Source organism: Cynocephalus volans, chromosome 10 (assembly GCF_027409185.1).
Source record: "Cynocephalus volans isolate mCynVol1 chromosome 10, mCynVol1.pri, whole genome shotgun sequence".
In the NCBI taxonomy this organism is placed as follows: Eukaryota; Metazoa; Chordata; class Mammalia; order Dermoptera; family Cynocephalidae; genus Cynocephalus; species Cynocephalus volans.
The window spans coordinates 110,022,253-110,049,966 of NC_084469.1; the positions used below are offsets into that span (position 1 = coordinate 110,022,253).

The following is a 27,714-nucleotide window of genomic DNA, read 5'->3' on the forward strand; positions in this document are numbered from 1 at the left end:
ATCATGTTGTACTCCTTAAATATATACAAGTAAAACACAAAAGTAAAAGAGCTAGAAATACTTGTATTCATAGTAAACCAGTTTAGAGATTTAAAAAACATCCCTTGAAGACATTTTCAAGCATTTGCTTTCACCACCCTTGTACATTTCAACCCTTACCTGGGAGAAATGAAGCATCTGGCACTGAGGAAGGATTCAGAGGAAAAAGCTCTAGGGGAGTATGAGCTAGCTGACTGGCCATCACCATGAACTGACACAGCTGCAAAGGCAAATTAGCTCCTAACATGGGTACCAAGGCATAGAGGTGGGACCTGCCTTTTCTGTCTTCCACACAACACATCGGGCTGACCAAGGTGTCAGTTTTAGGCACTTTGTGAGTTCTACTTCCCTTCATCTCTGTTCATCTTCCCCTGTTTCACAAGCATGCCTTTATGTAGACTGAAAAGTCAGTAAAGGGCCGACCCCGTGGCTCACTCAGGAGAGTGCGGTGCTGGGAGCGCCGAGGCCGCGGTTCGGATCCTATACAGGGATGGCCGGTGTGCTCACTGGCTGAGCGTGGTGCAGACCACACCGTGCAGAGGGTTGGGATGGGATCCCCTTACCGGTCAGAGAAAAAAAGAAGTCAGTAAAGAACAGTTTTGTCTTAAAGTGTCCTCTAGTGGTAACACCAAAGGTCACAATCTACAAAAGTTAATTTACCCAAGGGTCAGAAAGTGCTGCGAGTAAGTAGTGCTTGACCCTTCGAACTTAAAGTGTAATTTTCCACACAAAAAATGTTAAACATTAATATTTCTATTTAGGGGAATGATGACAAGCAATTTCATAACAATATCACTATCTAAATTGTAAAGCTTCAAAAATACTTAGCTGAAAAGCTAGCATTTCAGAATATATTAAGGGAAAAAAAATACGGCTATGTAAAACTTAAAAAAGGAGAGGAGGCAGAAACCTCTGAACATTTTAGTTATTATTTATTTATTTATTTATTTATTTATTTATTTATTTTGGTGGCTGGCCAGTATGGGGATCTGAACCCTTGACCTTGGTGTTACTGGGCTGTGTTCTAACCAACTGAGTTAACCAGGCAGCCCAAAGTAACATTTTTAAAAGGAATTTATTAACATCATTTGCCAAAATTCTATTGTCTTTCTCTTTCCAGGAATTTCATGAATCTGTCTCAGTAAAAATTACATTTTAGAGGCAAATTAACGAGCTTAATTTGTCTTTGATTTTATGTTTTGACTTACTTGCATAATTTATTTGACACTGATATTCTGGCTTCTCGTGCTTCTTTATAGAGTTGCTTATATTTTACCAATTCTGTCTCACGAGAATCATCTTGAGAATTTTTCATTTTGAAGAGTTCAAATTCCAGATCTTTAATTCTGAGTTCCATCTGATGTTTTATTAAATCCTGATCACCCTCTCTTAACATTTCTAAGTATTCCTGAGATGCTGCTTGTTCCTAAAGTGAATGGGATACATTTGAAAGATAATGATAATCTGAATAAACATTATGTATTTGTTTCTTTTATATGTGAATCAGTGATTCAGAGAGCAATTTTAAATATGTGAGAAAGAAGCTAAAGTTTAAAATATTTATCATCAATCTCAACCTAATTAAATCTGAATTATAAAAGAAGATGAACCATTCTTGTGTTAATTCATGTAACCTGATAATTCAAAGAATAATAGAATCAACTTACAATTTTAAAAGTTGAACAATGTAACTTAAGAATAATTCAAGAGTGTAATTTATAAATCACAATGTTTTATTTTCCTCCTAAAAGTCAGTTTTAGGGCAACAGTTCTTAAAAATCAAGATCAATTTCATAATAATGATGGACACTGAATTATTTACAGAGAAAAACACAAGCCACCCCCCTAGAAATCTATAAAACTAACAGCTATAAGGGAAGTAGGGCAAACACATACAGTGTATATATCCAAAGTATTATTTGCAGTGAAATGAATTAAGGCACATTACAGATAATTAAACTAACCTGTAAAAACAGATTGACTTCTTCTAATTTTTTTAATATCTCCTGTCTTGCTCTTTCTTTAAGCTCCCGTTCATACTGCTCCACTTCACTACGTTCTACCATGTTCATTTCCATATGGCTTATGAGGTTTACTACTTCTTGTTCCAACTTCTTTTTCTCCTTCTCTAGTTCTTCCCATTTCTTTAGTCCTGCTTTCATAGATAGTAACTCCTGTTGAAATTGACTCTTTTCATCCAGACGTAGACATTCTGAGGATGTAGCTTCCAGTTGTGCTCTAAGATCATCAACCTGCAGGAATGAAATAATATGGTTTGGTAATAAAGGAAGTAGGCTGAGGACAGTCTAACTCAAACCCAATAACAATTTTTGAAATAAAGTCACTTGCAATGAAATGTTCTCTATACTGTAAATAGATTCCTAGAATGTGGACCTTGAATTACTCAGAAAATCAAGAACCAAGCCGGGCAAACATATTCCTCAATCTCATCGAATTGTCCACCCATTTGCACTTGATTATACACTTTTATTTTTCTGTGATTATTTCATGTATTTCCTCCGTAAAATGATTCTAAATCACCTTAGTAGAAAGTCTTTTATCCCTACTCCCCATTTTTACCCTCCGTAACTACTAAAGAAGTTTTAGGGACATTATATCAAGTTATTTAGGCCTGAGTCAAAAAATAATTCCCGGAATGAGACTTTGAAAATGAGACTCTAATTAATAAAACTTGTAAATATAAGTTCTAATACCAAAGCCATTTTCTGAACTCCAAGTGTTTTATGCTCATTTGAACGGTATTCAAAGGATTACATAATAACTCTGAGGGTTAAGTAGCAAGCATATCTCTTAGTATACTATTTTGGGACATGATCCACACATTTTTGGAATAAAAATGCTTTAATTCAATTAGCTCCATATTGTAATCCTTTGCCTCTTGCCACAAAATAAGGGAGCATGTAAATACAACAATAACTTGCTGGAATTTCAGTGGTACTGAGTTAGCAAGAACTATGTTCCTTTAAATGTAATAATTAAGAAAAGGTCAGTAGACTCGTGGTTTTAAAGCATGTTCATAAAATCTTTGACATTTCTACCATGAAATTTCCTCTCCTGAATATGTGCTTAGTGTGACCTTAGTAATTGGTTTCTAGTGAACATAATATTGTATAACTGCTGTGGGACTTCTATGGCAAAATTAGAGAATGTGACAGTGTCCCCATGACTATCCCTCTCTATGGAAGCTCACCTTAGTATCCAGCCACCATACTGTGAGGAAGCCCAGGCCACAAGATGAACCCTCAGGTAGGTGCTGCAGCTAACTGCCCACAGCTTAAGTCCCAGCCAAAAGTAAGCTTGAACTGCCAATAAACAACTGTGAACAAAGAAGCCACTGGAAGATTCTATTCACCAGCTTCAAGTTACCCCAGCTGATGCCAAGTAGACAAGAAATAAAATGACCCCACTAAGCCTAGCCTAAACCGCAGGCTTCTGAATAATACAAATATTGTTCGGAGCCACTGAATTTGGAGGTAGTATATTGTCAGCAATAAACAACTGGCACAGATACTAATAATAAAAATGGCACACTGCCATTAAAAAACCAAAAAAACAACCCCCACCCCGGCCAAAACACAAATGAAACATGTAGGAGGCCTCTAGACCAGGAGCTGGTGGAAGCTGAAAAGACCTAGAGAACAGTAAGAATGAAAACCAAACGGGCTTCAAAAGGACTGTTTGTGGGAGCCTGATGGCCCTGGAAGAGGCTGACTAGAAGGGTTTCAATGCCAGTGAAGAAAATGAAACTGAGGCCAGGAAGAAAGCAACTGTTACTACAAAGAGGCCAAAAGTAAAACTGATGTGAGAGAAGCTAAATAAAGACTCTTAAATATAAAGAAACCAGGACTTACTGGGTTCCAATATGTTTGTCATGTGCAGCCTCTCCACGTGTCAAATTGCCAAATAATGCTAAAATAAGTGTCTGCTGGGAGAAGATCAAATCCATTGTGCTGCCAAGAAAACACGGTCTATAGTTGAAGCCAAGACCATGACTGTAAAACCCTTTGTTAAGTCCTCCAAAAGCTGGTGATGGGTGCCTCAAATTCCCTGAAGGATCTTAAGGGTGTGAGAATCTTATAGGCATTATTGTCCTTTTACTGCTTCACAGGAAGTCCAAGGTGAAGAGTTTATCTCAAAAAGATTTGTGACAGTGGCTTTTCTACTGGCATGAACCCCCATAAAATTCACAGGAGGCTCATAGTTTTTAAGAGAATTGAAGTAGCAAAAACACTGCTTGTTAGCTTGGAGTAAAAGAGACCAAAACAGTAAAAATGGAGAGGCTTTTTGGACCTTCAGTCAACAAGGAGGAAGCAGGCTGAGAAAACTGCTCAGGTGCAAACACAGTCCATTTCCAATGAAAATGGTAGAACAAAGCACCCGGAGTGTCTGGCCAAGAGCCATAGAGAATCAATCCCATGTTCAAGACCAAGTGGCAGAATGCATCAGGGTGGGTTTCAGAATTGCTATAGGCCAGTGTCTCCTGTGGGCCTCACGTTTCCCCACTGTTGAATGGGAGAGTCTTTCACAGTTTAGCAGAATGGTGAGTATGTGGATGGTAGACAATGTGTCCCTTCAGTCCTTAAGTTGATATTCAGAGGAACTGTACTCAAGGGGCTATACCGTAGAAACCAAAATCCAGGTACCTCATCCCCATGTGGACCTGATAAAGATGGTATGATCTTGCACTTCAAGCCTGAGCCCGATGATGAACATTGTAGGGGATATTGAGTAGGAATGAGTGTATTTTTCAAGTGGGAGAAATATCTTTTTTAAAACAATTGTGGCCAGAGGGTAGATTGTGCTCATTTTAAAACACATCCATACTCTCTTTGATATTCATCCCATAAAAAAGGTAGAGTATGGGCCAACTTTAGTGAGTTGTCTCTAATGAATAGAATGTGGTCAAAGTGATGCCTTGTGACCTCTGACACTAGGGTAGAAAAGGCTCTCGATCTTAGACTGCTTGCCCTTGCAGCCCAGCCCCCATGCTCAGAGGAAGCTCAGACCGTAAGGAAAGCCTAGGTGGTCCAGCGCAGGGTTTCCTATCAGGGTGATGTTGTGGTGTGGGTTATACACCTCTGAATATACAAGAGACACTGAATGGCACACTTTAAGTGGGTGAACTGTACAGCACATGAAATACATCTCAAGAAAGTTGTCTTAATTCTCTATTTTGGATATACATATTATACACGATGTGAATATTTCTTTAATTTTACAATATGTCTAAAATGAATGGAAAATAAAAGTAATGCCTAACTTTTCAAATAGTGTGGAAATTAACCTAAAACGTTATCACTTTTTTTTGGTTTTTTTTTTTGTCTTTTTCGTGACCGGCACTCAGCCAGTGAGTGCACTGGCCATTCCTATGTAGGATCCGAACCCGCGGCGGGAGTGTCGCTGCGCTCCCAGCGCCGCACTCTCCCGAGTGCGCCACGGGCTCAGCCCAAATGTTATCATTTTTGAGAAAAGTGTTAATGGCCTTTCTGTATAAGTTTTCCTGAAATCCATGAAATTACGTACAGAACTTCTTCATTCACAAAAGTGAGGATAAGAAATGACAATTTTCTAGAACATTCCATTATACATCATACTCTGATTTAGTTTGTTTTGCCTCACCACAGCAATAAAGACATCCCTGAAAAATACAGTGTAACAGAAAAAAAGTTTTTCAAGTTTTCTGAGGCATGATGCATAATTCTGTTTTCTTAAGCTTAAATATTTTTTAAAATCTGTGTAATTATTTTAAAAATGGTAAGAATGTAAGTCAGACTTTAAGAAATAAGGATGGGATAAAGATAAAAAAATTGTTATAACATTAATTATAATGAAAATAAAAAGAAAGCTGTCCTCTGTATCCTAAAACACTTTATATTATTAAACCAACTATAAGTGTTGGCATGTTAAACTTCTTATGTACCTGACTTCGGATTTGACATACTTTCTTTAAATCTTGTGTCTCATTTTCTGAATTAATGTGATAACATGATGTAACCTCCAGGGAAGCCTCCGACATAGGTTTTTTTAGGGTATCAGCCATTTTGTGCTGAACTGGTCTTACAGCTACCTGATATTTCTGTCACTGATTTCATAAATCTCCTTATTATCAAATAATGGTAACAATATTTTAACTCTAACATGTAAACTTGGAAAAATATCAACACATACACCAGTGCACTCTCTATTCCTCATGTGTACACATTCCTGTTTATTACTGAATTCAGTTAAGGACACAGAAGGTGCTGTCTTCTGCCTGATCAGTGTTATGTTACTTAGACAACAGGTTCAGCCCGCTCTGCATTTCAACCCCAATGAATCTGCAATACTTCATGACCTACTGAAGAGGTCACGAAGCACTGACCATCTCAAAAAGAAATGGCTATGTGGGTGGGACTCTGGTGATGGTAAATTTTACAATGTGGAACATTGGCCCTCTTTTTTATTAGAGGCTCAAATCAACTTCAGAGTTCCTCACATATTCAATCCTATGTTCAAACCCTACCAATAGATTTTTATCTCAGAATACAAGTGAAATTCCTATGATTTTTAAGAACCTGGCCCCTCCCTCCTTCCCTGACCTCAGCTCCTACGACTCTCCCCCCTACTCACTCTATTCCTGCTACACATGAATCCCACAACCCCTCAGTTGTCTGAAAATGGGGATCCAATGCCAAAAAATAATACATCACAGATAGCTGCAATTATCTTTGTACTGGACAAAGTTATATCCAAATGATAGCAATTGAATATGATAGTAATTGAAATGAAAACAATGAGCAAATTCTTTCTAAAAATGTTCAAAGTAAATTATAAATACCAGTGGGAGGAAGAAATCAAACACGGTTTTGCTAAAATTCACCACACTGGTCCCAAGTTATGATTTAATGAAAAGTAGATACCCTTAAAGAATTTAGAGGTCCTAAGAATACAAAATTTGAGACTATAATATTTCCAGATTTAAGTCAAATTGACATGATAAAAATAAAATTATACCAACTAAACATATATCAAAAGCTACTGAAGGAAAAGTAGTATGACATACAGTATCTACACTTCAGTTCATCTGGGAAATCTGGAATGAACAGTCAAGGTAACCCACTCAGTTGAATATTCATTTCCAAATACTCATTTTAGGTAGAGGCATTTCTATTTATCTGCTTCATCGTGGTGTTAAAATATGACAACTCAAAGACATTAAAATTATTTTGAGCAGGTTAAGATTTCATTACTAATATGTCTATATCTATTAGCAGTTTGTAACTTAATCTCACAACATTTTATAGGTGACACAATATCTTTACTCAAAGTAAAGCATCTCTCAGGTCTAACTTTTATTTGCTGGAAACAAGAAATGTTTCTAAGCCAATACAGCAAATACATTTATAATCTATTATTTTTTACATTCAGTTAGGTTCAACATTTAGCCATGATCAAATATAACTTTGAATTTAGTTTCAGCAAGTCTGAAAAATACATATCTTTCTTCATACTTACTTCTATTTTTTCCTCATTTTCATGCTGATGTAGGTTTTCTTCTAAATCATTACATTCATTGATGTACTCCTCGCTTCTCTTTTCCAGTATAAGACTTGATTTTTCACTCTGAACTTGAAGTGTTCTTACAGTATCACAACATTGGCATTGGAAATTAATTACTATCTTTGCTTCATGATCAGCTTTGTTGCGAGCCTCATTCAGTTGCTGTCGAAGAAAACAATTTTCACGTTGTAGTTGAGATAATCTCTCCTCTACAGATTCCTGATTTCCAGTGCATTTATTCACTTTGCTTTGTTCATTTTGATACAAGTATTCAATTTCCTTCATTTTACACTGTATTTGGCTTAGGTCTCTTTGTATACCTTCTAAGACCAAAGCATTTTCTCTGAGAGCATCTCTTATGCGATGAAGCTCAATTTCTAGGCTATCAGTTTTACTTTCAGCTTTAGAAATTTGCCGAGAAAGAAATTCATTCTTATCTTTTAGGACAGATATTTTAAAATTCATTTTTTCCTGTATATGAAACCTCTCATCACTTGCTCTCTGGAAAGCAAGTTCTCGTTCCCTTCTAGATGTCTGACTTTGATCACGATCTCGGATAGCAGCAGCCAGTCTAGAACGGTATGATTCAATGTCTGTTTCCAGTCTTTCATTGTTTTGTTTTTCATCTTCCAGTTTAGAATTTAGCATTGTATTCTCAGCTGTCAGAACATTAAGCTGTCCACTATACTGGGATATTGCTTTTGTGGATGTTTCCTCATTCCATTTTATCATCTTTTGAAGGTATTCATTCTTTCTTTGTATAATTCCAATGTCCTTGAAATATTTCTTTTCTTTCTCCTGAAATTGATTTTTTATTCTGTCTCTTTCCAGTCTTAGCATGGCAAGTTCATCCTGCAACATGTGATTTTTATGCAACAGATCTTTTTGATGACTATCAGAAACCTGAGTAAAACAAAGAAGACTTTCAGCTAGCACCAAATAAAATGACATATCACGATTTTCCTTGAAATTAAAAAACAACCTGTACATTTATAGGATGAAAGGGTTGCAATAAGTGGATGACCAACTGGAAGAAAAGATGGATCCAAACCTCAAAACTTATTTATAGAAGCATAAAATCCCAAAAGTTCAAAACTTTAACTGAAGATAATGAAGCCTTGGAAGTAAAAAAGAACCCATGAGAGAATTTTCAAGAATCTCAGAATTAGAAAGCCTTTTTCTGAATTATAACAAACGCAAGACATAAAAGATTAATTGATTTGACCACATTAAAAATTAGGATTTACACTCTAATATCTAGGCAGATACACACACACTCACACACACCCAGATGCAAATATATACATGAGGGTACTTCAAAAAGTTCATGGAAAGATTCATATTATCTTTCAATGCTCTTTTTCCATGACATTTGGAATACCCTCCTACAGCCAGTCATTAGAATCACATTTATTGATAAGTGACAAATCTGGGCATTGTACTCAGCACTTCTACATACACCAATGAAAACATTTAGTTATCTCAATGCTGAGAAGGAGAAGCTCACAATGTAAGCGAGCTACAGGGTTTTCCCCAGGGCGTCTGACTCTACTTGTGCTTCCACCAAGCCGCAGCTACTTCCACAGTATAAACAAATAAATACAGAAGAGGTCATGGATTTCAAAACTCTAATGGTAAGTAAGGTACCATTTATAGAGTTCTTCTTAGAAAACCAGATTATTTGCTGACGCAATAAGTTTTGTTTTCTCTTCATAATGTTCGAAATAGTCATCCACGTGAAATAAGGGAAAATATATCGGACTATCTTATCTTCCTAGGAACCAAAAACGTATCAGTAAGTTATCATGAAGTATATATAATGGTATATATCATTGTTTCCAAAAGCTCTTTGTCCTGAAACAGGATACCACTTGGAGCAAACTGTTACTCTTCTCAATAATGGGGAGAATCACATCCAAAATGTGATCTCTGCACTGACTGTACTTTTCCTCTTCCCTACGAGTGCAAGTAATAAACTAACCTCTTCATTAATATATCAGGAGGATGAAATGGCTGCCCCAAATTAGAACATCTCCCGTTAGTAGCAAGGGTTTTCAGGCATGAAAGGATTATCAGTTTCTTTGGAAATTATTAAGAGCCTCTCTTTTGGATAAGGCCACTGCGAATGTCACTACTTGACTGTGGCAGACAAGTGGAGTTCACTTAAGAACACTACTTTCTCCAATGAGCCAAAAAGGCCAACCCCACCCCCGCCCCCAGAATATATATGTGCATATATGATTTAAAACTCCTCTAAACTTTCCATGATGCATGTAATTGGTTTTAAATACATATACATACAAACACACACACACACACATATATTTGAAAACTACTGAAGAAAATACCTCATCATTCCTTTTCTTTTCGGCCATTTCTAGCTCCTCTTGTATTTCGCACAGGTGCCTGGTCGGAATCCCATCTTGTAAGACTCCGGCATTCTGTTCTTGAGAAAGTTGCCTCTGGATGTCACTTTGCTCTTCTACAAGCTGGAGGTACACTTCAGTAAGTTTTTGGTCTCATACCATGGGGGAAAAAATTCTAAAAGCCTAATTAAGAGCAGAACCTTTTTTAAAAAAACTGTTGAAAGGAAACAGCCTATGAAAGCACAAGGACTTTTACCTCACATGGGTTACTCAAATTTTAATGGCATAAATGACACCTAAATTTGTGAGAGTAAAAACAGTGCTCAAAAAAAAGCAGAGTATTGTGAAATAAAGTTAAATAAACTAGTTATTTAGCTAGTTATTTAGTTAGTTAAAATACGTATTTTAACATAAAAATGCCTAAATTAGCATTTATGTTAGTGATTGAACTCAACTTACTTTTCATTATTTCATTCAGAAAACAAATACTGAGCATCTTTTAGATGCCAAGATTTATAATAGCACATAATTTTACAATAAATAATTTACAATAAATAGTCACAGACCATTTTTAGGATAAGATAATATTTTTGGTTTATTTTAAACTTAAGTAATATATATCAAAATAAACAAATGTTATAATATTGAGGAAACAAAATTAAAAATAAAAATTTTTATCACAGATTAATTTACCTCATCCACATTGTCTCTGGCAGCCCTCAGTTCCGCATCTCCTGTCCTCAGAGTCACTTCGAGTCGTCTCACTGCAGCGTCTTCACTGCACAGCTCTTCTGTTCTTTGTAACGGCTCTCTAAGTTTGTCACGTGGCATGTCAGTATCTCTTCTCTTTTCTTTTTCTTGTTTTATGGGAAATCTGCAGTTAAACATACTCATCTTAAACTTTGTCTGAAAATGACTTCATTTTGAGATCTGGCTCTTCATATGTTGGGTTATTATCCTTATAAAATTTCTATGTTTTTGAATATTTTTCCTTTCTAGTTCTCACATATTTAAAGTCTCACTTTAATATCTTCCAAAGGACAGATATACTTAAAAGGGAGTGATGAACGAACATGCTGTCAATTGGTAAATTTCTGTTATTAATAACTTTGGGAAATATTATGAAAAATTATTTTTGAAATCATTCGGTGAAGTTATGAGTTGAAAACTAACTTTTTCTCACATATAATTAGTCATAATTACTCCTCAGAACAGATAATTGAGAGTTAACTAATTAAAAAGAAGTTTATAAATTCATTAGAAATAAAATTTCATCTTCTTGAAATATTACAGATATTCCTAAAAATCACTTACAGTGTAAGAGAGAATCTCAGATATCTTTCCCACAACATATATGTGCAGATTATTTTAATCCAAGACTAGGCTAATGAGTCTGTTACACCACACTTTATATGTTTCTTTTTTGGAACACTTTCAACTTTTCTTGTTGATTATTATGTATTTCACAAACAATTTAAAAATCCTTTTTGAAACAGGCCAGAATCTAATATTGAATTGTACAATAGGCAGTAATATGTGCTTTCAACATAGAACTCTGAGTTAATTTTATCAAGGTATGAGAGAGAGATGTTGAATAAAATAATCAGTAATCACTTTCCACTTTACTTTCTATTCTATTCAGGTTAAGAATAAAATTATACAAATTTCCTAAGACATTATCTAGGTTGACAAAAATGGCCATTTAATACTGTGTTGGTGGAATTATAAATTAACAAATTTTCTTGAGAATAATTTAGAAATATTGATCAAAGAACTTTTTAAAAATTTCCTGTTCTTTAACCAAATAACTCTGCATTAAAAAATTTAGGCAAAGTAAATATGTATAAAGTGATTTATATCTGAGATGTTCCTTTCAGCATTAATTATAGTATAAGAAATCCAATATTCAATTTGTTAAATAAAGAGATTTGTATAAGATGTACTTCCATATGACCATTACAATAACTTGAAAGAATATTCATTTAATTATTAGAAGTATTCATAATTAAGAACTTGTTATATTATTTCTAAGAATTTTACATGCCACAAGACGAACAAGTTTTCTCCTAAATCCCCAAATGTAAAACAGCAATTATAAGACATCTCCTGTATATCTTATATCAAGTAAATAAGTTCAAACAATTCTTGAAAAGTAGGATTTCACACCTCAAATCGCAGTGTTCTTCTTCCCATTGCACTTTTTCATGCTGTAATTGTCGCTTCATTTCTTTTTTTTCTGATAGTCCCTTTTGTAGTCCACTAATTTTATTTTCAATTTTTTTAACTTTTCTTCTTAGTTCACAATCATTATTTTTAAGTTCTATTGCTCTTTCATCTGAAAAAACTGCATCCTGCATTTTCAGTAGGCTCATAGAATCTGTACCAGGGAGAAAACATTATAGAAATAAAATCTATGAGTACTTTTTGTACATAAAAGAGTGTGCATTTTCACATTCACTCATTCATACACTGAAAAAATATTTATTGAGTGCCCACAATGTGGAAGACATTACACTAAGCTCTGCAGATAAAACAGACAAGGCTCATGCTCTTGTTTAGCTTCAAGTCTAGTGGAGAAAAAAGACAAATAGAACGGCAATTATGCTTCAAAGAGAAGCTGTAAACAAACGGAGATCTATAATCACATAAGAGAACTTAATGGGCACTGGGCCCAGGGCAGATTTCCTGAGGAAGTGATGGCTGCACTGAGAAAGGATGAGCAGGAAGCAGGTAAGCAAAGGGGGTGAAGAGCAGTCCAGCCAGTCTACGCTGCATGCTGAAGCTCCATCACAGGGTGCTTCCAGCCAAGATGAAGTAACAGATACTGATCTACTTCCTATCTAAAATAACCCCAAACTAAAGAGACAAAGTGTATTAAACAGCATTGTTGGTATAGTGGTTAGCTTAGCTGTCTTCCAAAAGACATTAAACAATTTTTGAGATAGTGGAGTTCAGGCAATGAAGACAACAATCCCCAACAGACATGAAAAAATGGAGTAAGCCTTATGAACATCCTCACTTCCTGCCTTGACAGACTTTCCAGGCCATGAAACAGAAAGAAAGGACCAAAGCACTGAGGCAGAGTCTACCAGACTTCCTGAGTTGAGGTGATGAAGGTGAGAGTGTGGAAAAACCAAGGCAGTTAGAAATCACAGGACAGAACACTTGAGAGAGGAGACCTGTACAGAGAAACAACCCCGGGGATTTGCAGAAAGCCCACCTTGGGTACTTGGCAGAGTAATGAATAGTGCAAGAAATCCACCCGAGACTGATTAAAAAGTTATCTAAAAAGATTAGAGATAATCATTCCTATAGTGTCCATGCAGTGCCAGGAAGAGTGTCTATTCCCATAAGACAAGCTAGAAAAACTCAAAATTCACAGGACAGTAGTGAGAAATTAGCTCTAGGCTGAGCACTGTCCTGATGCAACTAACACATCACAAAATCAACACCAGAAAGAATCAAGTCACTTACAAGTAACTCAACTGTATCCCAAAATAAGACTCAAGAAGTTAAGTAGAGGCATAAAAAATATTTTTTAAATAAACAAGCTGCACTTATAGAGATGTAATTTACACTGTCAGAGATGAAAACTATACTGGATGCATCAGAATGAATACAGATTAGAAATCACAAAAGAAAAAATTCATCAATTTGAGGCGTCAGTGAGAAAACTTCAAGCAGCTAATTAATAAGTCCCCAAAGAAGCAGGAAGAGAAACAGAAAAAAAAAAAAAAAAAAATCGAAGAAAGAATGGCCAAAAACTTTTTACACTTAATGAAAACTACAATCCCACAGGAAAGATATAGCTTGCAGAGAAAATATGAAAATATAGTGTTGTAATTTTCTTACACCATATATGATGTGGTATAATGTTACTTAAAGGTGGATAGTGATGTCAAAATCATATACTATATCCTAAAGCAACCATTAAGATAGCAAAATAAACGGTTATAGCTAATAAGCCAAAAGAGAGACAGAACTGCATCATAAAAATTATTTGATTAATATAAAAAGCAGAAAAAGAAGAAAAGGGGAACAAAGAAGAGCAGAAACTAAAAAATCAAACAGAATGATGACAGACAAACCTAAATATATCAATAATCACATTTAAAGAAAATGGTCTAAAAACTTTAATAAAAGACAGATTGTCAGACTAGATAAAAAAGCAAGACCCAACTAACTATATGCTACCTATAAGAAAAGTACTTTAAATGTAAAGACAAACTGGTTGAAAGGATGAAAAAGATATGCTGTGCTAGCACTTGACAAAAGAAGGCTCAACAGGAGTGGCTATACTAATGTCAAAGAAGATTTCATAGCAGAAAAATGTTACCAGCAATAAACAAGCCATTTTTTAGTGATACCAAGTTCAATTAATCAACAAGTCATAACAATCCTAAATATTTATGAACTTAACAGCTCCAAAACTATTAAGGCAAAAATTGATCAAACTGCAAAAAGAAAGACAGAATCACTAGTGTGACATTTCAATACCCCATACTCAATAAGTGATGGAAGAAGTAGGCAGGAAATCAGCATAAATACAGCAGACTTGAACAATACCATTTTTCCCAAGTATCCATACAATATTACCGAAATAGGCACCATTCTAGGCCATACCATAAATCTTAATAAAAGCTTTAAGTCAAAAGGATTTAAGTCATGCAAAGTATGTTCCCTGACCACAAAGAAATCAGATAAGAAATCAATGCCCCAAATACCTCTGGAAAATACTCAAATATTTGGAAAATAAGCAGTGCACATTTAAATAACTCTGGGTCAAAGAGGTGATGAAAAGAGAAATTAGAAAGTATCTTGAACTGAATGAAAACGACAATACGACATATCAGAATTTGAGGAATGCAGCTACAGAAGTACATAAATAAACATTTTTAGCATGAATGTCTATATTAGAAGAGTCTCTAATTAATGACCTTCACTTTCACCTTTAAAAACTAGAAAAAAAGAAAGCAAGTTAAACTCAGAGAGGGTAGAAGAAAGGAAATAAACTTCCACTATGTTCTGAATGTCTGTGTCTCCCTGAAGTTCACATGCTAAAATCTAATCACAGAGTTGATGATATTAGGAGGTGGGGACTTTGGGAAATGATTAGGTCACGAAGGTGGAACCCTCAGAAATGGGCTTCTCAAAGAGACTCCAGAGGGTTCATTCAATCCTTCTACCATCTGGGGACATAGGGAAAAGAAGGCCATCAATGAACAAGGAGGCAGGACCTCACCAGATAACAAATCTGTTGATGCCTTCATTTTGGACTTCCCCATCCATAACTGAGAAATAAATCTCTGTTGGTTATAAGCTGCCCAGTCTATGGTATTTCATTATAGCAGTCTGAATGAACTATGACAACAGCAAAAAATAAATCAATGAAACCAAAAATAGAAAACTGACAGGGAAAATCAATGAAACCAAACACTTAGAAGAAATTAATCAAATTGATAAACTTCTATTTAGCCAGGCTGATAAGGAGAAAAAAAGGTAGAAATTACAAGTATTGGAAATGTATAATGTGATATTACCATGAATTCTACAGGTGTTAAAAGAATAATAAGTAAAACTATAAGCTTTCTGTGAATAAACATAAAAACTTAGATAAAATGGACAAATTCCTTCAAAGACAGAAATGACTAAAGCACAATCAAGAAGGAATAGATAACCTGAATAGCCCTATTCTTATACAAGAAAACAAAGTTGTAGTTAAAAACATTCCCACGAAGAAAACTGAGATAGCTGCAGTGCTGAGTTCTATCAAACATTTTAGGAGAAAATAAGACATTTCTACACAAGCTCTTCCAAAAAAAATAAAGAGAAGGAATACACTCCAACTCATTCTATAATGCTAGCATTAGGCTGAACCAACACCAAACAAACATATTACAATAAAGAAAACTTGCATGAGCATGGAGAACCACCAATTTTGAAGCAACCAAAATATCCTCCAATAAATGCATGGATAAATAAACCATGGCACATCCATACAATGAAACATTATTCAACACTAAAAAGAAATGAGCTATCATGCCATGAAAAGACACGAAGGAACCTTAAATGCATATTACCGAGTGCAAGAAGCCAATCCGAAAAGGCTACATACTGTACGATTCCAACAACATGATATTCTGGAAGAGGCAAAACTATGGCAATGGTAAAAAAAAGATCAGTGGTTGCCAGTAGTTGGGGAGAGAAGAGTAGGGGGGAATAGATGGAGCAACAGAGGATTTTTAGGGCATACCACATGTGACACTATAATGATGAATACCTGTCATTATACCTTTGTCCAAACCCATAGAATATACAATAGCAAGAGTGAACCCTAATGAAAACTATGGACTTCACGTGATGATGTATTAACGGTGGTTCATCAATTGTAACAATTGTGTCACTCTGGTGAGGGATACTGACAATGGAGCAGGGTCTATGCATGTGTAGGGGCATGAGTTATACTGGAAATCTCTGTACCTTCCTCTCAATTTTGCATTGAACCCAAAACTGCTCTAGAAAAACAAAAAAAATCTTTAAAGAAATTCAGAACAAAACTTTAGCAAACTGGGTCCAACAAAGTATGAAAAGAATGATATATCATGACTAAATGGGGTTTATCTCAGGAATTCAGGATTGGGTTAATATGCAAAAATCAATTAATGTTATTCACCACATTAACAAACTAAAAGAGGAGAACCATATGATCACCTCAGTAGACACAGGCATTTGGCAAAATCCAACATTCATTCCTGAGGAAAACACTCTCAGCATCCCAGGAATACAAGGAAACAGCTTCAACGTGATAAAGAGCATACATAATAAACCTACAGCTAACATATGCAGTGGTGAAAAACTGAATCACCAAAAGGGACAAAACTGGAGTTTTGATTTCAAGAAACTATTATAAACCTGTAATAATCAAAATGGCACGATACTGAACAAAGAATGCCTAATTGATCACTGGAACACAATAGAGAGTCCAGAAATAGACACTTGCATAGACGGCCAACTTATTTGTGACAGAGGCACAATGGCAATAAATGCAGTGGAGAAAGGAAAGACTTTCCAACACATGGTGCTGAAATAATTAAATATTCATATCTAAAAAATGAACTTGAATCCATACCTCACACACGATACAAAAATGAACTAAAAATGGGTCATAGATCTAAATGTAAGCCTAGAGCTATAAAAATTGGGGAAGAAAGCATAGGAGAAAAATATTGTGACCTTATGCTAGGCAAAACCTTCTTAGACATGACACAAAAAGCACAATCTATAATTTAATGAGCAGGTAAATTGGACTTCATCAAGACTAAAAACTTCTGCTCTTCAAAAGATATGATTAAGAGAATAAAAGGTCAAGCCAGAAACTGGAAAAAATCTTTGCAAAAAGTCTAGCTGATAAAGGAATGGTATCCAGAACATAAACAGAATTCTTAAAACTCAACAAATAAAAAACCAAACAACCTAATTTATAAAATGGCAAAGACTGACAAAGACAGTTCATCAAAGAAGAAATACAGATGACAAACATAAGAAAAGATGTTCAACATGATTAGTCATTAGGGTAATGCACATTAAAACCATAGTGATAGTCACAATACACACCCGTTAGACTAAAATTAAAACAAAAAACAAAAAACAAAAAAACCCCTAACAATACTAAGTGTTTGTGAAGATAGAGGAATTGGAGCTTTCATACACTGCTGATGAGAATGGAAAATGCAACAAATACTTTGGAAAACAATTTGGCCATTTCTTAATAAGGAACATGAGGAGACTTTTGTGGATGATAGAATGTTTACTATCTTAATAATGGTGATGGTTTCTCGTGTCTATACATATGTCGAAACTTACCAAATTGTACACTTTATGTATGTGCAGTTTATCTTATATCTACCTCTCTGAAGCTACTGAAAACAAAAAGCTCTACTGCAGGAACAAACATCTAAGACAATGACAGGGACACAGAAAAAGAAGGTTAAAATGTGATGCAGGATAAAGCTAGAGGATGGAGATCTTCAACCTTATAGCAATGAGAAGTGACAGCTCAGTTTGAAGCAAGGAGGTATGATAAACTGTGAATTTTAGGGAACTTATAATTATGGTTGCAGAGCAGACCCTCGTTGCAAGAGGTAGGGTAGCACAGGAAACAGTTCTAAGGTTACAGCAGTATTCCAGGTGGGAGAAAATGGTAACCTGACCTTGGGTAAAGGCATTGGAGAGAAGCAAAATCCACAGTAAGAGTGGGAGAGCCATTCACACTGACAAAGGTACAGTGGGAATGATCACAGTGCTGTGGTTGACAATATACAATAGTTGTATATAGTGTACAATATACAATAGTTCTCATTCTATTTTAATATAGAGCATATTTCTGAGATGAACAGCACTATGGCACATCAGTGCTCTATGGTACAGTGCTAAGTGTATAGATTACTGCAGTGTACATTACAAGGCCTTATATTTATCCAGTCATCCTACCTTTGCAATCCATTCCAAGTTGTTTGATTACCAACTTAGACTTCTTGGAGTCAGAGTAAGGCAACTCACGGTGCTCGGAGGCTGTTTCAGATGAATGGGTTAATTTATCAAGGTCATCTACAGAATTTGTTTGTTTTTTGACCTGTAAAATAAATGATACTACTTCAAAATGTCCTCAAAACATTTAGAGCACATACTAAATGTATGGAAGCAGTAATTATCTAGCTTTGTATATGAGCAAAACACAAGTACTTTTTAAAAGAACTGATTTGTGTCAAAAAAAAAAAAAATACCTCCATCAATGGCTACAGTTTCTTAATCGCTTTTTCAAAGTAATGTCTTTACAACAAAAAATTCTCTATTTTCCCACTTTACCTTTTATAATATTTTTTCAACAAAAAAAATTCTTTTAATAATTTATTTTTTATGATACCTTGTTCTTTTCCTTCGATGTTTTCTTTGCAGGCCTAAAAAAACACACAATTACTTTCAGGCATAAACAGTGAAATACAAAAAATTTCTAAAAGCATTGATTTATATACAAAATCTCGGCTACTTTAATTTATTTCTCCCATTTACAAAGTTAACAGTTAATGTAAAAAACATTTATTTTCTACAGAGAGGATTAAACTAAAATAGAAAGAGTAACATTAAAGGACAAAGAAAAAAAACTACTAATAATACCATGACAAAAAATTAAATCTAGATCCAGCTTCTCTCAGTCAAAACAAAAGGAAACACATAATGTTACTTGCATTATTTGACAGAAAGAAAAATGCCAGGTTTTCTAATTTTTTTATTTTTTCCATTATTGTCATTTTCAATAAAAACAAGCTTTTACTGCCACTAAATCTTATTTGGAAACATTACTTAAGGAATTTATCTATTCAACTGTGTATTCATGCACTCAGCAAAAACTTCTTGGACACACAATGCATGTCAATGACACTGTTGGTACAGAGAAACATGAGCCTACTTTAGAACTTTATAATCCAACAGTAATAATCTGTAATTGACAATAGTTTATCTTTCTATTGTATATAAATAAAATCCTCCCATTTTCCCCAGAATCTAAACAATGGCTAAGTTAGTACACTTGATATTTTAGAGTACCGCACAAAATCACGGCTATTCGTGATGATCCTGTCAAAGGTACTGTAATAATACACAGTCATCAAGAAAGGATTAAATTCTACTCAGTAGGGACTATTTATATCTTTCTTATTTCATAATTTTAATAATCTATGTATGATAGTTTAACTACTAGGTTACCATGTGCATGTTCAATTACATTAGAATATTCCATTTCTGAACCAGTTATGAATCAATGACCTCTTATCATAAACTGTATATGAATAGTAGGTCTAAGGACAATTAGTTTACTATACATACTTAAAAGAAAATTCCTCAAGCTTTCTAGTACTTAGAAATGCAAACAAAATTAAATTTAATAAACATGTCTTTCTGTACTAGATCATTTCTAATGACATACAAACATACTCTAAAACTTCCCTTTTAAAATTAAAAGAAAACTCCCTTGATCCCCACATTATTCTTCACTTATCAACTCTTCCTCTATTGCCTTTCACAGTAAACTTTCACTAATGAGCTGTCTACACTTATCCAATACAGTCCGGCATCCACAGTGACCATTTATTGGAACTGCTCCTTCTTAAACTCACTTATCTTCATCTTAACCAACCTTTCACCAGCAGTGATAAAGCTGAGTATTCTCTTGCTTTGGCCTACAGATTACAATATCCTGGCTTATTTACAAAAATAGTGAACACTGTTAACATTCCTTCACAGAAAAATAAATAATGTATAGACTTTACCTTCCATCGTCCTGATCTATTTTACCTAAACAGCTGTTAACATTCACTTGTAGTGGACCACCAGTTAGTGAATCAGCCTTCTCAAATGTTGGTGTAATCACAGATTCTTTTGAGGTCCATTTTTCATTTTCATTTTTCTTTCCTTCCATCATATGCAAGGCAGGACTTCTACTTTTAAAAAATTCCATAAAAAAGCCAAAGTTTTCTAATAATTCTACTGACCAAGAATAAAAAACATCTTTTCGGTAAAATTCCAACTCTTTGCCATCTTAATTCATTTATTAATTCACAAAACAGTCATGAAATACCAACTACTTATAGGAAATGTATAGTCCCTGCTTCAAAAAATAGGCAAATATATAATTATGATACAATGTGATATATGAGATACACATAAAGTTATGTGAGGATAACAATGGCTTTACAGAAAAGATAAAATATAAAAGAGGAGTTTACCACACACAAAAGCAAGAGAAAACCATTCTACATAGAGAATAGAATGGAACAAGGCACATGGACTCAAGGTGTTTCCTAGGAACTTGAGAGGGAAAGAGTAAAATACACAGAAGTAAATATTGAGAGATGAATGCTCCACTAAACTTGAATGCTGCACTAACAAATGAGCTATCTGCCTAAAAGCAATGACTATAACACGGAGTAATAACAAGGAGTAAAACTAGTAATAACTAGAAGCGTGCTACATTTTTGGTTTTGTTTCTAAATAATGTTTAATTTAAATGAAGTTTTAAAAATAGCATGAGGCACATAACACACGAAAGAAGAAATCAGGGAAGCATCTTACTTTCAAAATATCCATCTCCAACTATATATTTTTCAAAAACAGCATTATTCTGATTAGTTATGATTTTGTTTGGAAATAAAATGATTTGGTAACTTTAGTACAATTTTAGCCTAGTATCTAATCCTAACATAAAAAGTTGGATTTACCAATAGAAAATTGTAATTACTTTTTTATCGAATAAACACAAACATAAAATATCATTATCATATACCTACAAAAATTTACAAAGAGACCGAAATTTCCCACTGGAGATTATTATGTTAGGATTTGAGCATAAGCTCCCAAAAGTATCAGAAACAAAAACAAAACCAGCAATTACTTACTAAAACAAAGTTATGTACATAACTCTTCTAGTTAAGACTAAGCACCTAAAAAAGGGGAGGTTTTCCTGCAAGCAAGCAATTAGTGAACATTTTCTCTTGACCCAATCTTCAAAAAGTACATCAACAAGTCTAGAATACAAAAATATTTTTCATTTTGAACACAGTTGATGGGAGGCAACTTTTAAACAAAAAACTCAAAGTTGCCACAGACTTAGGAAAGAACTGCCCTGTAGCCATGGTAACAAATAGCCAACCAGGACCAGTTTTAAATCTATCCAATCAATCAGTGACCACTGGCCTCACTCATCAACCAACCAGTGTCAGCCTCATCTTTCTATAAGATAGCCAATCAGAAACAAACTCACTATAATAGGCAAGCCTCCCGGTGCCAACCAATCAAGCAACAGTCTCACTCACTCTGATGACCGTGTTGCTACGGATGATGTGAACCCACTTATGCCTCTGCAAGTGCCGATCCTTCTACTCCGCTCTGCCCCAAACCCCATACGAGATCAGCAAGCTGCTGTCAGAAGAGCCAGTGCCTGACCACCATAGCTGTCTCTTACTATAAAAAGCAAGAAATTCTGTCGTTTTCAATCAGATATTGAAGGCTCATAATGCTTTGGCAACAATGTTTTAAGTTCATTAATTTACCAACCTTATATTTTATTTTTCTTAATAAAAGTAAATGAAGTTGGCAATTCCTTTGATCATTTTATCACAACTAAAACTATCATCAATACCAGTAAAAGAATAAAGTGAGTAACCCCAATATCAGGCCTTTCACCTGAAATGGAAAAGCATTAATATAGAGAATATAGCTTATTAGAAAGAACCACAGGAATCTAAACAATGCATGGAATTGCTAGATACAGAACGGTCAGAACGGACTAATGTCAAACTTTTGTTTAAGTCAGATCAAGTCTAGTGTTCAAAACAACACACCCAGGGGTAAACTCCATTCACTTGTCTAATAAACACTTACTGAGTAGCTGCTTCTATGCGAGGCCTTTTTCTAGGTACCGAGGACACAGCAGTAACAATGGAAACCCTACTCCTGAGTGAAGTGAGCACACAATAACAACAAACACCACAGGGAGGTAAGACACACAGTATGTGAGGGGAGAAAAGCAGAAGCAGGAGAGAACATTTGCATGTGTTGTAGGGGTGGGGGTGGGGGTGGAAATCTTAGAAAGGCCAGAAAAGGTCTTGCTGAGAAAGTGGATTTTAAGTAAAAAACTAAAGGAATGGAAGGAGCAAGCCAGGAGGAGATGTGAGGCAAAAGCATTCCAGGTAGAGTGAACTGCCAAGTACTGAGGTACACCTGGGGTGTTTAAAAAGTAGTAACAAATTCAGGGTGACTAGAGCAGAGTGAAAGGGATAGAAAAAGAGAAGCTTCAGCCAGAGAGAGAGGACAGAGGTCAGATCATGTGTTGCCCTGTACATATTAGGAAGACTATGCATGTACTCTGGGTGAAATGGGAGGCAAGAAGAAGGCTTTGAGCAGAGAAATGACAGCATCTGACTTACATTTTAGTAGGTCTGCTACATAAAGAATTGATGGAAAGAGGATTAAAAAAGAAACAGGACAACCACTCAGAAGCCTGTTATGCTCATCTAGACAGCAGACAATGCTGGCTTGCACATGCAAGCTGTGACTGCCTTCTGGATATATTTTGAAGGTCGACCTTACCAGATTTGCTGACAGATTAGACGTGAGGTGGAGGAAGGAGGGATGAGTCAAGGATGATACCAAGGTTTTTACAGAGAAACTGGAAGAGCTGCCATTAACTCAAGCAGAAAGACTACATGAGGGGCACGGATGAAGAAGAACATCAGTAGCTAAGTTTTGGACCTGTTATGTTTGTAATACCCAGTTGCTAACCAAAGAGAGATGTCAAGTAGGCAGTCTGATATATAGGTCTGGAATTAAAAAGAAAGATCTGGAATTATAAATTTGGAAATCAACAGCACATACAAGGTAGTAAACATCATGACAAAGAAAATCAAAGAATGAGCCCTGGGAAACTTCGATGTGTAAAAGGTGGAAGATGAGGAGACATAAGCAGACTCGGATGGATGGACTACAAAGGTAGGGGGAAACCAGGTGAGCGACTGATATCCTCAAAGCCAAGTGAAGAAAGTGTTTTGGCAGAGTTTTCCATTGGGCCAAAGATTGCTGACAGGTGAAGCAAAATGAGATCTAAGAAGTTATGCCTAGATTTATTAAAGTGAAAATCACTGGTAACTTCAAGAAAAACAATTTTGGAAGAGTGGTGTGAGTGAAAATTACTGGAGTGAGTGCAAGAGTGAATGGAAGGAAAAGTGAGTCAGTGAGTAGAGACATTTCTTTCAAGGACATCATAGTGACCTGACACGATCACAGAAGTAATTTTCTCCTTGTTTAACTGTATTTTCAATCCTTGCATAATGATTATGTAGTATGTTTGTACGCTTGAAAATATCCTAGTTGTATATTATATAAATTATATAAGGTGATTATCATTTTGCTCATGCTTATAAAGACAGACCACAGAAAGAATTAAAAGTTTCAAGGGCAGTATTTCTTGCTCAATAAAAATCATCTAACTCTAGGATATTTTATACTAGTCAAATACACAAAGTAGTCGTATTAAAATACTGAATTCTATATAAGGGAGAAAGGCAGAAAATAAATGTTTCATAAATTGAATTTTTGTAAATTGTATAATATGAGGTCACTTGTTGAAACATATAGTGTCGTGTGTAGAGAAATGTCTTATCTTTAAAAAGGAAGGACAATGCTATGCATGCAGGGTATCTTTAAAAAGATTTACTGCATTAGCAGCACCATGGGTATAGCACAGGGGTCAGCAAACTAGTGCCTGTAGAGCAAAGTCAGCCCACTGTCTGTTATTGTAAATAAAGTTTTATTAGAACACATCCATGTCTATATAACTTATTCTCTATGAAATATTACAGACTGTAAGAACAGAGACCTTATGGTCCACAAACCATAAAATATTTATTATCTGCCTCTTGACAGAAAAAGTTTGCCAATCCCTGGTTTAGTAGATCAAATATCTTTTGATGTGTTTTAGTAGGTTTTACCCAATACAGTGAAATGTTTATATGGAGTATGGACCCCATGTGCAGTCCCTTTGCAACATTCAGATTGACTGTCCAATACTGGAACACTTATGCATTGGGAACAAAAAACGAGAATCCAATAACTAGCAATTATGTTGGTAAAAAGGTGGAGGGTCAGTGAAGCATGTAGTTTCCTTTTAAAACTCAGCAGTTACTACAACTATACTAACAAAATTTGCTTGAGATGCATCATCACACTAAATGCTTTAAATATACTTTAATTGTGGAATAATGAGTACACTATAGATCTTATTTTTTCTTAAATGGCTGCATACTCTATTACTTTAAGGGTATGACAATTTACTTCCTTATTGATGGGTATTTGGAGTATGTCCAACTTTTTGGTACAACAATGGTATAATAAATAGCCTTAACATACATACATTATGTACCCTATATATATTACATATACAGACCTATTGCATTTTATATATAATATATAATAAATGCCTGTAACATGTGTGTGTATGTGTTTCCACAAGTGGTGTTTTCCTGTAGGATCTAGGCTCATAAGTGAAGCTGTTAGGATACAGGGATGATGTACTGTATTTGAAATTTTGATACATGCTACTAAATTACCCTTCAAAAAGGATTTACCAATTTCATTTACCAATACTGTATGAAAAGTCTTTTTCCTCACATTTGCTGGTTGTTGTTTTTTAATAAAGTATGTATCACCGTGAATATAAAAAAATGGTAACTCATTGCTGCTTAATTTGCATTTTTCTCATTACCAAGCAAGGTAGGCTACCCCTAGTAAAAGTATAAAATTTGTTAATGATGAATATTAGCTCAAATATTGCTCAGTGGACACAAAGAATGATTGCATATTGTAATGATGAATAAGCTAACTATACCAATCTAACCACCACACGTTCTACACAGTTGTTGAAAATCAACGTTGTACCCCATGTGTATGTATAATAAAAAAAAATAACGAAGAATTAGTTTAATAAAACAATCATAATTATCTACCCTTAAAATTGCCATAGGCTTACCTATCACACTTTTCATTCTCCTCGATGGGAAATTGCTGGTGATCAGTTCTCCCATTCTTTCTTTGTTGAATTAATCCATTATCAGTAGCAGCAGCAGCACCATCACATAGGTTTTCTGATATTTTTGTTTCATTACTTTTGTGCTTCTTTTCTTCATCAACCTTTAAGGAAAGTTACTTACTAAAGATAATTGCCATTACTTTATTCAATAAAAAGACCTTTATGTTTTTATTAATTTTATCACTTGATTCAGTTTGTCATGATTTCAGTCAATAAAACATTTTTGTGCTTACTTTAATTTTATCATTACAGGTCATTGAAATGTTTGTAAATTCTGCTTCATTTCTGTTTGAATGAAAGAAACAGGATTTTCCAAAATTCCTCCAAGGAAATGAAATAGGTTAGAAAATTATTGTTCGTGCTCTAACACACACCCATTCTGGAAGGTATGATTCTCTTAACAAGCAGTTGAATTGATTTTATGGCCCCATACTCTCTCTGAAGGTAGACACGGAACTCAATTAGAAACCACAAGGCAGAATAAATCTTTAACCTTGGTTTTAGTGATCAGCAATATGAAAATTTTGAAACACTGGGGGTGACTGCTCCTCAACATGAATCCAACTCAGTGGCCATAACATTTATTTTGTTTACAGTTTCAACTGCTTCATGATATAAATCAGTACGTGATGTTACCTTCTTTAACATGTAAGGAGATTATAAAAATGGAAGACCAAACAATATTGACAAAAATGTTTGCCTTACTTCCAAGGATAAAATTTAGATAGAAGTTACTATAGATTCCAAGAATATTTAAAATTTTAAAACTAGTTAAAAAAATTTTTTTACGTTAAAGATTAAATAATCAATTGTAATTTACTGATTCTAAAAGGCTAGCCAAAGGTAATTTCATTTGGACTATGCTATATCACTAAAGCAAAGCAAACAAAACTCAGCCAGAAATTTAAATATTTACTTACCTGTGGCTGCTTATTTTCATTTCCATCAAGCCTTTCTTGCTCTTTGTCTGCTGTCATTCTAAAGTCTTGTTCTGCTGAAAAACCTATATATTTAGTTAAAAAATACTACATAGCTTTCCCCAGATAAACAGGTGTCTCTCTCCTTAGGGCACTTTATCCATTTTTCTACAATATCATTACCACCTGAACTATAAATTATTCCTTTACATGTCTATCCCCTTTGCTCCTAGACTGTAGAAGACAATATTTTAAATCATAATTGTATAAACAGTCTTCATTTATTTCACTCAATTATTATTTGTTGAGTTCCTGCTCCTTGCTAGGCACTGGGTATAAAGTATATAAATAAAGGGTATCAAGAATGGCTTTTCTAGAGATAATGCCTGAACTGAGACTTAAAAAGGGAGGTTAGATACAGGCACACAATGGAGCCAGCTGAGAGGCACCACCTGGCTTCATTCCCAGCCCAGCCCAGTGCACACAGAGCAGGGAGTCGTCTGGCAGGGGAAGGGGAAGTGCTGCAGAGACCACACGCTCTGTGGTGCCTCGGTGCATCCCAGCAGCCCAGGCCAGAGCGCAGGGAACAGGGAGTCACTGAGGTAGCCATACCAAATTGGCAACCACAGCAACATCTTAGTCAGTCAGTAGTGTCAAACCTGTGGACTGTGAAACCTCCTGCCACAATGAATAAACATCAAAGAAAAGATACCAGAAATACGAAAAATCAAGAAAGTACAGCACCAAAAGATAATAAATCTCAAGCTCTAGATCCTATAGAACAAGAAGCCATTGAAATGACTGACAAGGAATTTCGAGTGATAATTCTAAGGAAAATGAATGAGATACAAGAGAACTCAGCTAGACATCATGATGAAATGAGGAAAAGTATACAGGACCTGAAAGAGGAAATGTACAAGGAAATCAATGTCCTGAAAAAAAATGTAGCAGAACTTGCGAACTGAAGAAGTTATTCAGTGAAATAAAAAACACAATGGAGAGTTTAACCAACAGGCTTGTGGAAGTTGAAGAGAGAACATCTGAACTTGAAGATGGGCTGTTTGAAATAACACAAGCAGACAAAAATAAAGAAAAAAGAATCAAAGGCATTGAAGAAAATCTGAGAGAGATATCAGACGACCTTAAGCGCTCAAATATCCGAGTCATGGGTATTCCAGAAGGGGAGGAAAAAGGA

The 27,714-nt window shown here is 35.1% G+C and overlaps 1 protein-coding gene across 1 annotated transcript; it reads right to left on the minus strand.

Moving 5' to 3' along the window:
• Positions 1-1,243: 1,243 nt before the first annotated feature.
• On the minus strand, positions 1,244-26,579 carry LOC134387674 (ankyrin repeat domain-containing protein 26-like). Its single transcript, XM_063110071.1, has 12 exons — positions 26,523-26,579; positions 25,543-25,703; positions 20,291-20,458; positions 18,889-18,922; positions 18,456-18,597; positions 12,132-12,342; positions 10,659-10,839; positions 9,948-10,088; positions 7,555-8,502; positions 5,981-6,127; positions 2,004-2,291; positions 1,244-1,465 (listed from the first exon to the last, which is right to left on the minus strand). The coding sequence occupies exons 1-12, from the start codon at positions 26,577-26,579 to the stop codon at positions 1,244-1,246; spliced, it is 2,700 nt and encodes an 899-aa protein (XP_062966141.1).
• Positions 26,580-27,714: the final 1,135 nt, after the last annotated feature.